At 41.3% G+C, this 14,920-nt stretch overlaps 1 protein-coding gene across 3 annotated transcripts in view; it reads right to left on the bottom strand.

Moving 5' to 3' along the window:
• The window catches only part of RGS7BP (regulator of G protein signaling 7 binding protein), a 55,562-nt gene extending 41,009 nt beyond the window's left edge, over nucleotides 1–14,553 (bottom strand). Inside the window, exons 1-2 of one of the 3 annotated variants that reach the window (XM_007420123.4) lie at nucleotides 13,833–14,553; nucleotides 10,772–10,938 (exon numbers count right to left, since the gene is read on the bottom strand). In XM_007420123.4, the coding sequence (XP_007420185.1) occupies nucleotides 10,772–10,938; nucleotides 13,833–13,997 (332 nt within the window). In that variant the 5' untranslated portion in view covers nucleotides 13,998–14,553. Of the gene's footprint in view, nucleotides 1–10,771; nucleotides 10,939–13,484; nucleotides 13,568–13,634; nucleotides 13,672–13,832 lie in introns of those variants that run through there. The other 2 variants (XM_088129805.1, XM_088129806.1) reach the window with 2 other exon arrangements.
• Between the last annotated feature and the right edge of the window lie 367 nt (nucleotides 14,554–14,920).

Raw genomic sequence — 14,920 nt, 5'->3', positions numbered from 1 at the left:
TCTTTTCGCTATACTCTCTGAGGTCCTCTATCTTGCAAAGCCATGAACGTTCTCTAGCCAGATTTAGCAAAGAAAAGCAAGGTAAGGCTCAATATACTGTATATTTAACATCATGTAAAATCTCTCCCCATTTTACCTTTTCCTGCTAACCTAGAACTCCCATTCATTTTCTCTGCTTTTAGTAAGAGACACTATTCTGCAATTTGTTAACTACCATGTTTTCCATTCAAATAACATTTCAGACATTCTACCGTCCTCCAGAATAGTGTTTCTCAACCTTGGCAACTTTAAGATGTGTGGATTTCAACTCCCAGAATTCCCCAGCTAGCAAGGTTGAGAAACACTACTCTGAAAGATTAAACTTGCAAGAAATCAAATCAAATCAAATCAAATCAAATCATAAATTTTCAAACAGAACATTAACAAGGCACCTATTTCAGGGGCAATTTTTTTAAAGGCACTCTCTCTTACGCAGACTACCCAATCCAATAAATAAATGATACCTCAGCAGCATCTAGATACACTAGACTCAGCCACTGTAACTTTCTCTGGATTACAAGCTACAGACTAAGCATAAAAATACAGAAACAGTGTTAAAACAGAGACCAAGAGGCAAACCCTAGTGAGGACCATTTTTGCACCACCAACCAGCCACTAAAATACACATATAAAATCTGGAGAAAAAAGCTGTAATCTCTCTTTTTTGGACTGCCCATTTTCCTGAGCTTCATATATTCTTTTCTTTGCAAGGTTCATTCCAAAAAGCTGCTGCTAAAATGTGTTTGAGTTGATGACTGGCCAATTTACAGTTTTAATACAACTTTTTTTGGCTCCCCAACCCCTTTCTTCCTTCTCTTGGTAACTTTCATCTGAGAAAGTGCTGCGAGAAAACAAATAATGAAACAAACAAATGATACATGACATTTAAAACTCTTAACTCTGCCATTCATTTTTTTTAAACTAGTGACAAATGAAACTTATAACAAAATGAATGCATCCTCCACTCTCTCCTGAGTATCCTTCTGCCAAGGAGGCTTCAGCCAAGGTTCAAGAGAGTAGAATTTATGATACTTTATAAAGGGAGACTGCAAAGTCCATGGAACTGCCCTACAATTGTCATTCAGGGAACATTAATGTTGAGAATGGCAGTGGTGACTGCACCTCCAGTAGAGTGGGCCACAATTCCTTGTGAGGCAGGCTTATTTTAGGTCTTGTATGTCAGCTCAATGGAACCCTTGATCCACCTGAATGCCATGGTCACTGAAGCTCTGGGACTCAGTTGAGGCTGTCAGAAGGAAACTACTGTAGAAAGCTGTCTATTCTATTCATCTCTGTTCTACTCAGCTAGATTTTTGATGACTCATAATACGACAGTTTGTGCCAATTCAACTGAGTTTCTGAATTAAAGCAGGAGGAGGGGAGGATGACTTCCTGGTCCCAGTGAAAGACATTATGGCTGTTAGAAATGTCATTTTCCATATAAGATGCTCTACGTCTGACTCATTGGAGGATTCAAATGGGACTCAAGTTATGCTTGAAGTCCCTGAATGTCTCACCATGAGTATTATTGGTAGTGCTAGGTCTTATTTTGGAAGGCTCTTAGGAATTTCTTGACGGCATGGGCAGAGAGAAGCTCCACGTTCTTCAAAGATAGGACTGAGGAGAGGGCTGTTATATGTTTGTGGAAGTTACAGCATGGTAGTCCTATGTTGAGGGTTGCCTTAGGAAGGCCACGACTTACAGATAGAGACTGATATTGGTGAGGTTCCTTTCCTTTTGGTCCATCTGCAGAAAGCCTATCAGAGAACCCCTATATGTGAATGTTAGAAGCTCTTCAGGATGCTAAGGTGGTCTGTATATTTTGCTATCATATTCTAGGTTGAGGATAAGGCTCTGTTTAATCTGCAGGTATGTGTTGTATCCAGCTGGTGGTTGAATCTCCCTTGCTCAGTAGTTCTGGCAATGCTGTGACATTGACAGATTAATCAGGTCCAAATACCAGGCTCTCTTGGGGACAACTGAATGTTCTGTTTATCAGTTTCACTCTTTCAACTAGTCTCAGGAGTCTGGACATTAGTGGGAATGGGATAAAGGCATACAGTACATCTTTGGGCCAGACAGCTCTGAAAATGTCTGTTACATCTAAGTAAGATAAGTCAAATGGCTGCTAGTTACTAATCTCCTAAAGATGAACACTGTTTGAATACCCTGGGACTGAAGCACCATCTCTCCGCACCTGAGCAAGTCCACTGCTGTGTTGTGGATTCCTTGGAAGGGTTCTGCTGTAGGAGACAATACATTTTTCTCAGCTCAGCATAGGAGCCTGGTTACCTTGATCTGCTGCCTCCCTCTCCCAAGACATGGGTTTCGCTTATCGTGTTTGTTAAGAGGATACGCTGGCCTTTTAGGAGAGTGTGGAATCTACTCAGAACTAGTTGAACCGTATATCATTCCGGGAGGTTCATGCTGCCTTCTGCTTCTTCTACTGTACAGACTCCCTGGACTACTCCATCTAAGCATATAATTTCTAGCTTCGTTTGTGATGAACTTGACCTAGTGAGGAGGTTTGGACAGGGCTTCTGAGAACTGCCACTTGAGGGAGCTCCTTACCTTTGGCTTGCCAGAATCCTTGGGATATCTATGCTTATTTGACTGTTTTAGATAAACTGATAAATCACTGATTACATTTCTGTGAAATGTTGAGACTCCAAGGTTTTGTGCTCAAAGTTGTGATTCCTGAATTAATATGGGGCTCTAACTTTCCTAATTCTCAACCATACCACCGGACACACTTATTAACCTGTTTTTTAATGAAATGAACAAAAGATTCGCTATGGGCACAATTAAAGGATTATCATTTGAAACTTTAGAAATTGCAACAAGCACTTTATTCTAACTGCAGTCAGAATTTTACTGTAGATAGTTAGACATAAATGGAAGTCACTGGGAAAGAAATAAGCTTTGACCCCATCAAAAAGGATTTTTTGAAATAATCCTTATTTAAAAATGGGGAGTTGTTTTTTTTCTGAAAAGCTTGGGCCAAAAATGGGGCCACTGCCCTAGATCAGTGCATGTCAATGATACCTTTAAAACTCTTAAAGGATTACAAAATGAGTATAACTCACCTTAAAGAGCTGAATATCAATATATTCAATTGAAATGACTGCTGTTTTAATTTTAGACCAGATATGTTGGTGGCCTCTGAAACCTCTACAATTTTGAGTACATTAAATAGTTGTTCTGTAGACTAAGCCAACAATTTAATTTTAACAATTAAAGAATTTCACAAACATAAATATTGGTATTTACAAGAAATTTGGACTAGAGAATTAGAGATTTCAACTTTAACAAGTCACTAATCTAAAAATTATTTTCAGGTCTACTGGACTCCTCAGCAGATGTTTTAAAAGGTTTGGTTTTCTATCTTCCTATACTTTAAATTTTAAGACAATTAAAAATTTTAAGTGCCCTCCCCCCCCCCCCATTTTATCTCAGCAGCATTGCTGAATGCCTTGGGAAACACACACACAAGGTGGGACTGCAAGCCACTTGAAACATCACTGCTGCCTATGGATACATGGGGTGGGAGTTTCTGGTTCCTTTGGCAGACTTTCCTGAGAAATTGTGGAAAGAACCTGCTGGATTCCAGGACTGGCTGTTCTTCCTCATCCAGGGACAGCTTCCCTCCTCCCTATCTAGTTGGTCCTGAAGGGAGGTATCTGAATTGTGGGCAACAAGGGGTAAGGACTAGATGCCACTACTTTGCTTGGTTGTCCAGCTGTCCCTCTAGCAACAGCAGCCTGGGCTTCAACTCTGCAGTACAGGTCTGGAGAAGTCTATGAGGAGAAGCAGGAAGAGGAGGAAGAAGATATTATTTCTCCTCTTCTACACTCCTTCCATTTTGAGGAGCCTCAAAATGGAGTTTCCTGCTCTTTTTTGCTCCCATGGGATGAGTGGTCCCTGTTGCAGGCCTGTATTAAAGGAGTATGGCCTGATCCATGGTCTTCTCTGGGGTATCTGTTGAGCAGAAGGCCAGGAAGACTTTGGGGCCTGGAATTATCTAGCAGAGCCAGACTCTTGGGAAAAGGCAGGAATGGGACTGGGCACTCAGCAACGTCAACTTCTATCCCCCTTGGGGCCATTCAGAGGATAGGAAAGAGGCTTTCTGGCAGCTATAAGGGTCACATAGCTCAACAATCACAGTGTTGATCAGGTTCTCCACGACCTGTGAGATGACAGAACACAGTGGTGCATTGTTGGAGGCTACCCCACTGGTTTCGGCCATATTCCCAATCAGTGAATTGTTGTCTAGTGATACTGAGCTTGCAAGAGATAATGAAAAATAATGGAAAAGATGGAAACCTACCAAGACTGAGTTCTTGATGGAGCTAATGGGCATGTGCTCACCAGAGAAGGGCTGGAACTGGGAAGGAAGATGTCACTGAACGTTGTTTAGCCCTACCTCTGAAATATGTGGATACAATGCTCTGACTCTGTTACAGAAAAAGGAATTTTATGGTAAGTCTAGAGAGCTACAGCAGGTGAATACAGAGTAAATGCTTAGGGAGACAGATCAATAGTCTGATTTGATTCACAGCAGCTTTCTATGAGTATATCTATCCAAAAAGGGTTGTAATTCTGTTGTTTTATTAAGGAAAGAACTTTTAGGATAGGTTCCATTCAACTGAAATAGCTTGGTACATTATTTACAAGGAAAAGGAACCAGCTCTCCATAAGTTAATCACCATTCAATTTTTTTTGCCATGTCTGTGTAGACCCCAACAGGGAATGGGAAGTTCTCCCCTGCAGTAAAAGGCACAAGTCAGAATGTTTTTCAGAAGACGCTACCACAAATACTAGTTAACATTTACTACATGTTGAATCTTTTAGATGAATTCTTAACTAGTTCTTCATATCCTTATCCCATTCTTTCTCTTTTCATGTTTGTTATTTCCTTCAGTAATCTCGAGCTCAACAGAGTTCCATTTTAAGGCTCCTCATTTAAGGGTGCAGTTGGGGGGGGGGTTGTTGTTGCTTTTGTGTAAGTCTTGACTCCTGGTGACTGCCTGGACAAGTCCCTACAGTTTCTAGGCAAGATTTTTGGAAGTGACTTGCCATTGCCTTCTTCCTATGGCTGACAGTAATTGGCCCAATGTCATCTGACTGGCTTTGTGCTTAAGGGAGGACTAAACTCATGGTCTCCTGGCTTCTAGCCTGGTGCCTTACCCGCTACACCAAACTGGCTCTCCATTTAAGTTTTTCCTTTGTACAGGTAGTCTATGCTCAACAATGGTAACTGGGACCAGCAACTTGGTTGCTAAGTGATGCGGTCATAAAGTGCAATGTCATGTGATCGCCATTTGCGACCTCCCCGTTGATTTTGCTTGTCAGAAGCCGGCAGTGAAGGTCACAAATGGTAATCATGTGCCTGCAGGACGCTGTGACCATTGTAATTGCAAGCCAGTTGCCAAGCACCTGAATAGCGAGCATGTGACCACAGAGATGCTGTGATGACCGCAACTATGAGGAACAGTCATGAGTCCTTCTTGTTCATTACTGCCATAATTCTGAATGGTCGCTGAAGAAGAAGGCAATGGCAAACCATTTCTGAGAAATCTTGCCAAGAAAACTGCAGGGCCTAGTCTAGGCAGTTGCCTGGAGTCAACACTGGCTTGAAGGCACCAAAAAAAAAAAAGAAGAATTCATCCAGTCTGCTTCTTTTGAAAAAACAGTACTCAAATACAGCGAAGCAGCTTATGTTTGGTCTCTCCTATCTGAATTTGTAATCAAGTAACTGCAAAATCAGTGTTTTTCCAACTATCCCTGACCACTCAGAAATTGAGGGGGGGTTTTTTGCACTTCTTTGCTTTGGAACAAAGTAAGCATAAGCCTCTTATGTTTCAATTCTGCATTTCCCTTTTCACAATGCCTCTTTTTGCTCTGTATCTGGCAAATGTCGACTCCCCCAGTCTATTTTAGGACTCTTGAAAACAGTGTACCTGCCCATGTATTAGGGGATTAGTAATGTAATGTGGAGATGGGCACAGGGGAGTGTGAAAAATGAAGTCTGTAGCCTTGGATTTGAATAGCTGTTTGGGCTAATTAGTCCCCACTTTAGCAATAGCTATTCCTCACTTTGTTAAAGCATGGGATATAGATTTGAAGCAAGTGCACTACAGTTCTGGAAAAGGTTCACTGTTTTGTGTCTTTGTATATACATAAGAATAGGGGATAGTCCAGTATTCTTTCCTAACCATGGCTGTCACATACCCTTGTAAAGAAAAAAAAAGTCCTCCCCTGTTCTTGATCTCCAAATGGTATTCACTGATATGTTCCATCATGCCTGAATACAGCTCCAACTGAGTGTTCTTCCTTTAGCTATCACCAATGATTACTGAGGCCACCAGAGAAAAACCAGCAACAGCCAATCCATTCTGTTTTAATCCAGCTCCATTCCCACCTGAATTTACTCTCTGTTTAACTTTACTCCTAAGACTCTAATGACGTCTAGGTTGGTTGTTTATTCCCAACCTAGCTTCCTTTCTAACAGTGTCTATAAGCCGATAGGCAAAGGCAGTTTTGTTTCACATACACTATTTGCGAACCATTCTGGGAGCCTTTTAGGCTGAAGAGAATGGGAAAATGCTTTAATTAAATAATAAATACTCATCTGAACAGTACTACCATGAAGTCAACTTGCTCTATAGCTATCAATCTTTGAAGCTATGTAGGCCAATGGCCACCATTGCATCCTGTGTCAACCAACAGTATAAATTAAATATTGATTGTGTAAGCAATTGGTTTCTTTTATCTGTCCAGTCTTCAGTCTACTTCCAGTGACACAGGCTGAGCCAAAGCAACACTTCTTTCCATTTATCATTTCAATATTTCTCAGCACTGAGTAACGTTTTAAAAACTATCACTTATTCCAAAGACAAAGCACCCTGTTAATCTTTTTCTGGTGTACAACTAAGCTGTTCTTTTAAAGCAAGGGGGAGAAACAAGACCTTCTTCCACAGCCAGGAAGCTGAAGACCACAGCAATGCTGCATACCCTGTCTCGTGAAAAGATTTTCATGGGAAGATGCAGACCCACCTGACTTTCCATAACCCAATGGCTGGAAAACATCAGCCACATTTTAACTGTTAAATCATATTCAGCATTTTGAGGCATTCACATATAGAGAGCACAACTCACCACTGGCCTGTTTGCTATGTTATTAATGATTTAAATTAAGTTTTCAGGTATAGTTTTCTATTCAAACACCCTGCTAGGTGTTTATATTCTCTAAACATCATGCATTACTTCCTTAAAATACATTTTTAATGCACAATACAGTTTCACGATAGATATAAGTCTACTTATTTTTTTCAATCACATAAATGTCTATAATCAGTTCTCTATTTTTGCTTGTTTTAGGAAACTGGGACTAATTAGTTTTAAATGGTTTTACTAGCAGTGTAGAAATTCCAATTTAAAGCACATCCACAAGAGAATTTGTCCTCAGCTTTTTAGCACATCACACATCAGTCACAATTCAGTGATATTCCATGAGGCATGCAGCAATCCTATAAAAGGAACTGCAGAAACTAAAATTACCTGTATATAACTATTTTTTTTTTTTTTAAAGGGCACTTAAATTACAGAAGACAGTATTATTTCCACAATTGTTTTTTGAATGAGCAAACAATAAAATTGCTCATTTATTCAGGGCTAGCCCTACCATTAGACAGGATGAAACGGATGCTTCAGACAATAGGATGAAGAAAGACCTTGTCTACCCTTCTTCCAACCTGCTTTCTGGATCAGCTAGTTACCCATATGTCTCACTCTGAGGACTTTCACAAAGGTTTGTTCTAAAGATGCCTTCCAAGTGTGACACCTCGGCTGGTTGGGAATGTGGATGATGGGTCAGGTGTTTGGCAAACAAGTAGATCACAAGGGCAGCATGAACAAATGGTACTAAGGGAAACTGAAGCGGTATCTCTCCTACTTCAGACCTTTCAAGGTACCCTTAATTTAATAAACATTTCAGGCGCCATGGGCAGATTGCTGTATAAGTAAAAGGGCATTTTTAATCCCTCCTACAGCCTGAAAGCCAGTAGCGAAGGTTGGAAGCAGGATTACATCAGTTATGCTACCATGCATTAAAAGAAAATGTCAACAGCATTTTTTTCTGTGTGAATAAGCAAATTTGGACCCCTGGATTTCATACCTGTGTAACTGCCACAGAGATCTATTTAAGGGCCACAACCCAATACAGCATTCTGGCACAAGCAAAACTGAAATTAAATCCTAATTCTCTTCTAGTTGACTCATCTACTTTGGAAAATATATGCTCAATATTGCACTGCATGGCATGATAAAAGCAATGGAGGTTAAGCACCAATGTGTGGGCTCCTAGCTTAGTAGAAGAGCATGCCATAATGATGGCCCAACATTTAACTTGGTGTCTCCACTGAAAGAATCAGTGGTACTTCATGAAAAAGTCTTCTACTTGAGATTTGGAGATACTGTCAATCAGAGCAGACTATATGAGCCTAAAACAGAAAAACAGACTGTAGTGGGGTATAAGGCAGTTTCTGGGTTTTCAGAATTATCTGCAACATAGACAATTACTGGTGTTCGTTGTGTATTATAGCTAGCATTTACTCACACTTTTACAAACTTGTTTTTACATGCGTAATGTTTTGTGGTGTCTCTGCTTTCCATTTGCCACTTTTCCATTTTTAAATGCTGTATTTTAGGTTGCTACTTGCATCATTTTATTGCTGCTTGCTGAACCGATTACAAAAGCCTCCACTGAGTGCCTATTGAAGCAAATGGAACTGTTGCCAATCAATTATGACAATAATGTTTGATGACAGAAACATGTACTTCTGTATCCCTAGTATTAAAACCTTTGCATCCTTAGTACTAAAAATGTATCTGTATAAAACAACATTATGTCTCCAAAAGTGAATAGCGTGACAAGGACATTTAAAATTACTCAACTATTACTAAAGCAAAAGCTTAGAATTTTGCTTTAACCGCAACAAGATAGGACAATTTAATTATTTATTTATTTACAATTTAATTTTTTTTTATTTACAATGTAATTGTAAGTACCTATGGTAACAGGAAACGTATTTAAGATGCTTGTAGATTCTTAATTACGATTTATTACTGACTTGAGATAGGTAGAAGGAAAAATAAATTGAAATATAATTCAAATAAGACAGAAGTACTCCTTGAAGGCCAAAATTCTAGGTTTGTGCTAGCTGGGGTCAAACTCTCCCAAAGAAAGCAGATATGCCAATTGTGGGTGATTCTGCATCCAGACCTCTCTGGATTCCTTTGATGGAATCTGTGCCCAGAAGCATTATTACAGGCTTCAAGTGATACAGTAGCTTATCCATTTCCAAATAATGATCTAAAAACAACTGTGTACCTGTTTGTAACCTCTAGGCTTGACTTCTGTAATGCACTGTGTGTTGAGCTACCTATGTGTGAAACCTAGAAGTTTCAACTGGTACAAAATGCTCCAGCCACATTGGTCTTCAGTCTATCCTGCAGAGACAAAGTTACAACAATTTTGAAATCTCTACGCTGGTTGCCGATTTACTTCTGGGTACAGTTATAAGGAGTTGCTTGTCGTTTTTAAAGCCCTGAATGGTTTGGGTCCAGGATACCTAAGAGATTGCCTTGTCCTGCAAGGTTCCCATCATTTAAATCATCTGGGGAAGTCCATCTCCAGTGACAGATGGTTCCCCTTGTTGTGACTTGGGACCTGACTTTCTTTGTGGTATGACTGATTATGCTGAATTTGCTTCCCAATGGGAAATAAATGCTGCCTCCCACATTGGCCTTTTAAGAAGGCTTGAAACACGCTTTTCAGTTGACCTTTAACTATGTTTAAGTATAAAATGTAAATTTTACTTTATATCTTTAATGTCTTAAATCACCATTTAACTATTTTATCTTATTCTGTAATCTGTTGCTTTAATGTGCTTGATTTTTGTACACTGAGATTTTGGTAGCAAGCAGTCTAAAAGTCAAATAAATAAATTTTATCAGCAGATGTTTAGTCCTGTTTGTAGGTACAATTAGTATCCCAAGTCTGAAGACATAAAATGAACATCCAATGTAAATTAAATGTATTCCAATTTTCTTTCCACCTTAGATATAACTGATGGGCATAAACATAGCTGTTATGGATGTAAACTGCACCTTCAAGAATGAAACTGTGCTTTCATATACATATTGCTTATTATATTGGTTTAGGAGTGATTTGCTGTTTTAGCTGTAATTAAGCTAGGCAAAATGCAGTAATTGAAAGGATATTATGTCACATTATCTGGGATGCTATTTTCTACTTAACAGATGATAAAAGTTTAAAAAATAGAGTCTGATTTAATAATGTCACTCTTTGACTTTGTATTTTAAAATGGATTTTTAAAAAGTCCCTCTGCATCTATCAAAGACTCATCATCTCAGCTCCACTGTGAACTTGCATTTCCATGATGTAGCACATTACAACATGCCTTTAGTTTCAAACTATTTTAAATAGTACAGCTTTCCCCCAAACATCCTGGGAGCTGTTACTAAACACCAAAGAGGTGCTTTCCTATCCCAAAACCCAGCTCGGAGCAAGGAATTAAACCCTAACTAAAATCCAGGCCATTAAAATCCAGTAGTAGCAAGCTAATACTCTTTCTCCTAAGCCTTGTATAGAACTGATAACAACTTGGACGAGTGGACTGAAACTGGGAAGATGGAAAGAATCTCCTACCCAGAGATTGCAGAGAGCTTTTGGTGTGCCTGATAGGCGATCTCACATCCTTTGGTTCGTGTTCTGTGCATTTCAGCATGTAATGATGGGCAACTGACTGAGACATCCCCAATGGAAATCACCAATTCCCGGTACAGAGCCACCTGGGTGTTGAAGTCCTGGACAAGCTGAGAAAGAGAAAGAGAAAATCTATTTACACACAACCAACATTTTGCTGCAGTGAAAGATACGGCAGGATTTCAAAAAATGTTGCTCCGGCCACGCTGAAGCCAGCATTTGAAACAGAACAAAGATCCGCCTCTACGATTCCATAAATAATGAAGGATGTTATAGGAGCTGCCCTCTGCTCACCCAGAGCATGCATTTTCAGTGGGAAATGAAAATATTCCACATACTCTAAGCCTTTGAAAGTGTTTTTTACATGCTAAAGCTGGCTGACTAACAGCTTCTCTTTTTCCGGAAGCCAGATATTATTTTATCATGAGAAGATAATGTTTCCAGAAATAGTTTCTCCTCTATGCCCCCTGCCCTAACCTCCCCCCACCCCCAATTTTCTGACTTGCTGTCTATCTGGAGTGGAATGCGCCACTGGTTGCTCTGCTATTTTATTTTAAAATTATTTTTTCTGGCTCCAAGGCTGTTTTTACTACCCTTAAGAATCTGGCTATTTATATATATTAGGAAAAATCCCTTGCCATTTAGTACTGATGCTAGTACTTTAGTCTCTCTATATAAAAAAGCTTCAAACTCCAGGCTTCAGGGTTGGATCTTTATTATTTTGCTTAACACAATTACTATTGATTTTTTCACCTGAGACAATAAAATACATACGTATATGTATGGCACACAAGGAAAAGGATTAACAATATATAAAAAATCTAAATAATAGTAATATTCTAACATTAATTTGGAAGATGGTTCAGATTTGCCCACCATTGAACCCTCAAACTATCCTAAAATGGCATCTCTTCATTTGAATACATGGGACTAAAAACAATATTTCTTATAGTTTGTGTTGCCATATATTTTGCCTTAATCCCAAATGATATTTTCAACACTTCTGTTGCATAAAGTGAGGCCAATGCTAGCATTTTCAGAAACCCCCCCCCCCCATACAACAAAGCTGGACTCTCCAGCCAATCTGTTCAACTCCAAGGGACTGTTGTGTACTGTGTGATAAATTTATTTTCCATGCTTTCCCTTTCAGATTAGTGTCTTATGGCCCTGACAAAGAAAATCACATTTGACATACTGCCCAAATCAAGGCTTGAAATCACTATCCTCAAAGGTTCTTTTGTGATACTTGCTGAACCTTGTTAGAACCTTATGAACATCAAGCTTGATTTTAAAAGGTTAACTTTTTGTAAACTCACAACTGCAGAAATAAATTTAAATGAAAAGATCTTTAAACAATCCCTAAAATCAAAAGAGTACTGAAAACTTTGAATAAATTATTTCCTAAAGATAACAACTACAAATTCTATATTGTAACTTTCAAAGCCCAATTCACATATTTCCACAATTGAGGGAAGATTTTCAGAACAAATAATCTCTAGTTTCATTTTACTTAATGGACTTTATCTACACTCGTAAGATTGCAGTAAAAATTCCATTAATTTGTGTGCAACAGCTTCATCAAATTACACAAATCTTAAAGAAAATTTGTCTGTTTTAGGATGCGTAGGTCTTGCTGAAGAATGTGTCTGAAAAAGACGACTGGTCTGGAGCCTACCGCAACCCAACTGTGTTCAGACTACAGTACTTGGGTCACATCAAAGTAAAAGCAGTAATTCCAAAATTCTCCTGTATGATTTATGAAGGCTCAGACCTGTCCCAGTTGCATTTCAACTTCAGTTAACTCTTACAAATTCAACATCTGTACAAAAACTAGAAGCTGAAAGTTAATTTACAGTCCTATGCAAGTTTATGCAAAAGGAAGTTCCTTCTGAATTCAGTAGATTTATTCTGAGATAAATATGTATATGATTGCAACCAAAATGTTTTGCATTAACTCTTTTGAGTTGACATTGAAACATTTTTTTAAAAGTCACGTATTGTTTACAATCACAGTCACCATAAATGACTAAAAGTATCTACAAACTGATAGATTCCAACAGGGCAAATACATAAGCAGGGAAATTACAAAACTAAGAACAGATTTTTCTATGAAGTAGTATGATTTTAGTTTTAACTGCACAAGACAGCATAATTTTTTTTTTAAAAAAAAAGGAACACTGATGCTAGAACACTATCTCATTGAACTTATAGGTTGACCATACATACTACTGAGCCCAATTACACCAAGGTTCAACATAATTTCGATTTGGGAAGAATACACTTCTAGGAGATTAACTTCCTATCTATGCTGGGGGCTGAAATGGCAAGTTAGTTCTTAGATCAACAGGCACAGCTGCGATTTGCACCAGTAAGTTAGCACAACTGTGGCAAGACAGACAGATGCACATCCCTTAATTACCACCTCCATGTGCCCTCACAACCTTGTTTTTTATTGAACCACTGGAACTGTGTGGGGTTCTCCACCCCCCCCCCTTATTCTGCACTTGTGAAATCAAGAGCAAAGACATCAGGTGCTCGCTCTGGATTTCTGCAACATGAGGTCTACTACACAGGGCGTATAATATTGTTTCAGATTACACAGTGGGAAAATACTATCAACCAGCGTATGCTTTGCACTTCTGTAGTGCCCACTGACCACGCAAGCCAACGTTCCAAAATCCAACCCCTCCGCGTTTCTTCACCTTCCTCCCGAAACATCTATAAACTGGGCTCTTCCTCGGAACGACTCAGCGCCCGAGGCTTTTAAAAGCCATCCCCACCCCCGCCCCCGCCTCACGTCCCTTGCCTTGAAGCCGCTCCGACTTGAGCAAAAAGGGTGTCAACTCAAATGCGGACTGCAGTTTTAAAAATAGTGCAGCTGCACGTGATCGGAATAGACAAGGAGCGGGAGAAAGGGGGAGGGGGGAGAGGAGTGGTCCCTCCACCGAGCCACACAAACACGTCCAAAAAGAAATAGGAGGGGGCGCAGCTGCGCGGTACCCACCATCTTGCAGTCATCCAGGGCTAGTCTCTGGGTCTTAGGGGCGCCCTCGGTGCTGCTGCTGTCTCGGCCTTCGCAGTCCCTGCTGTGCAGCGACGTTTTGCCGATTTGGAAGATCGAGCCGGTGGACCTGGGGCGCTTTTTGCGCCCATTCGGTGCAGAACTCATTCATACACATCCACCAAGCCAAAGCTGCTGCTACACGGGTGCCAGCCGCGGGGGGCAAAGATTTTCCACCACGCCAGACTCGAGTGCCGCCGCCGAAGGCGGCGGCAGCAGCAGCAGCAGCGCGTCGGTGAATCCGGTGAGAGCTCCAGAATCGCTCGCGTTCGCCGTCGCCGTCCCCCCTCAGCCTCTGCTCACAGGCGCGAGGGCTGCTCGGGCTCCGAGGAGCCTTCCGCCGGCAGGGCAGCACTCGAGGAGACGGTCGCGGTGGCTTGCAGCATCGCCTCCCGTTGGCTACGAGGCGAAGGCGGCTGAGCAACTTCTTCCTTTCAGCGCCGCCACCCGCAGCATTTCAGTCCCTGGCGCGAAAGCTGAGCGCGGCGCCGCTCTGCCCGCCCGGTCTGCAGGCAGCGGAGATCCGGGGCTGCTCGGGCAAGCGGCGCTTCCATTCAGGACGGAGGGAGACGCAGCCCTGGCCCGAGCCCGCCGTCCCCGGCCGCCCCGCTTCTTTGTGCGTCCTGCGCGCAGAGCATCAGCTTCTGGCTCGCCCCCTCCCTCGCCGCCGCAGAACAGAAGGGACGCGAAGGCATGTGCGCGTGTGTGTATCAGCCGGAGTTGGGCGCGCGCAGGCGCACGCCTCAATCGGGCGATTTGTTTCCCTGGGCTCTAATTGTTCGTCTCGAGCCGGTCTCGTCGGCGGAAGGCTCCCTTGGATGAAGACCCGACGAGAGCGAAGGGAAAGCCGTGGGGGTTGCTCCTCGAACAAGGTGTAGCCTGATGCTGCGCCCGGTTAGCGGCGAGTCAAAGCCACCGTCCTCCAAACAGCCCCTTGTACCGGGGACGGGATTAAAATAGGAGGATCCTGAGAATGTTAGAAAGCGGCTCCTTGCAAAACTGGAGTTCTGGGGCCTTCTGCAGAACCGCCT

The sequence above is a fragment of the Python bivittatus genome, unplaced genomic scaffold, assembly GCF_059951505.1.
Source record: "Python bivittatus isolate LINGU-HERP-01145 unplaced genomic scaffold, Pbiv_v1 ctg000850_np1212, whole genome shotgun sequence".
In the NCBI taxonomy this organism is placed as follows: Eukaryota; Metazoa; Chordata; class Lepidosauria; order Squamata; family Pythonidae; genus Python; species Python bivittatus.
Note: the sequence above shows the minus strand (reverse complement) of the source record. Positions and strands in the feature narration are given on the sequence as shown.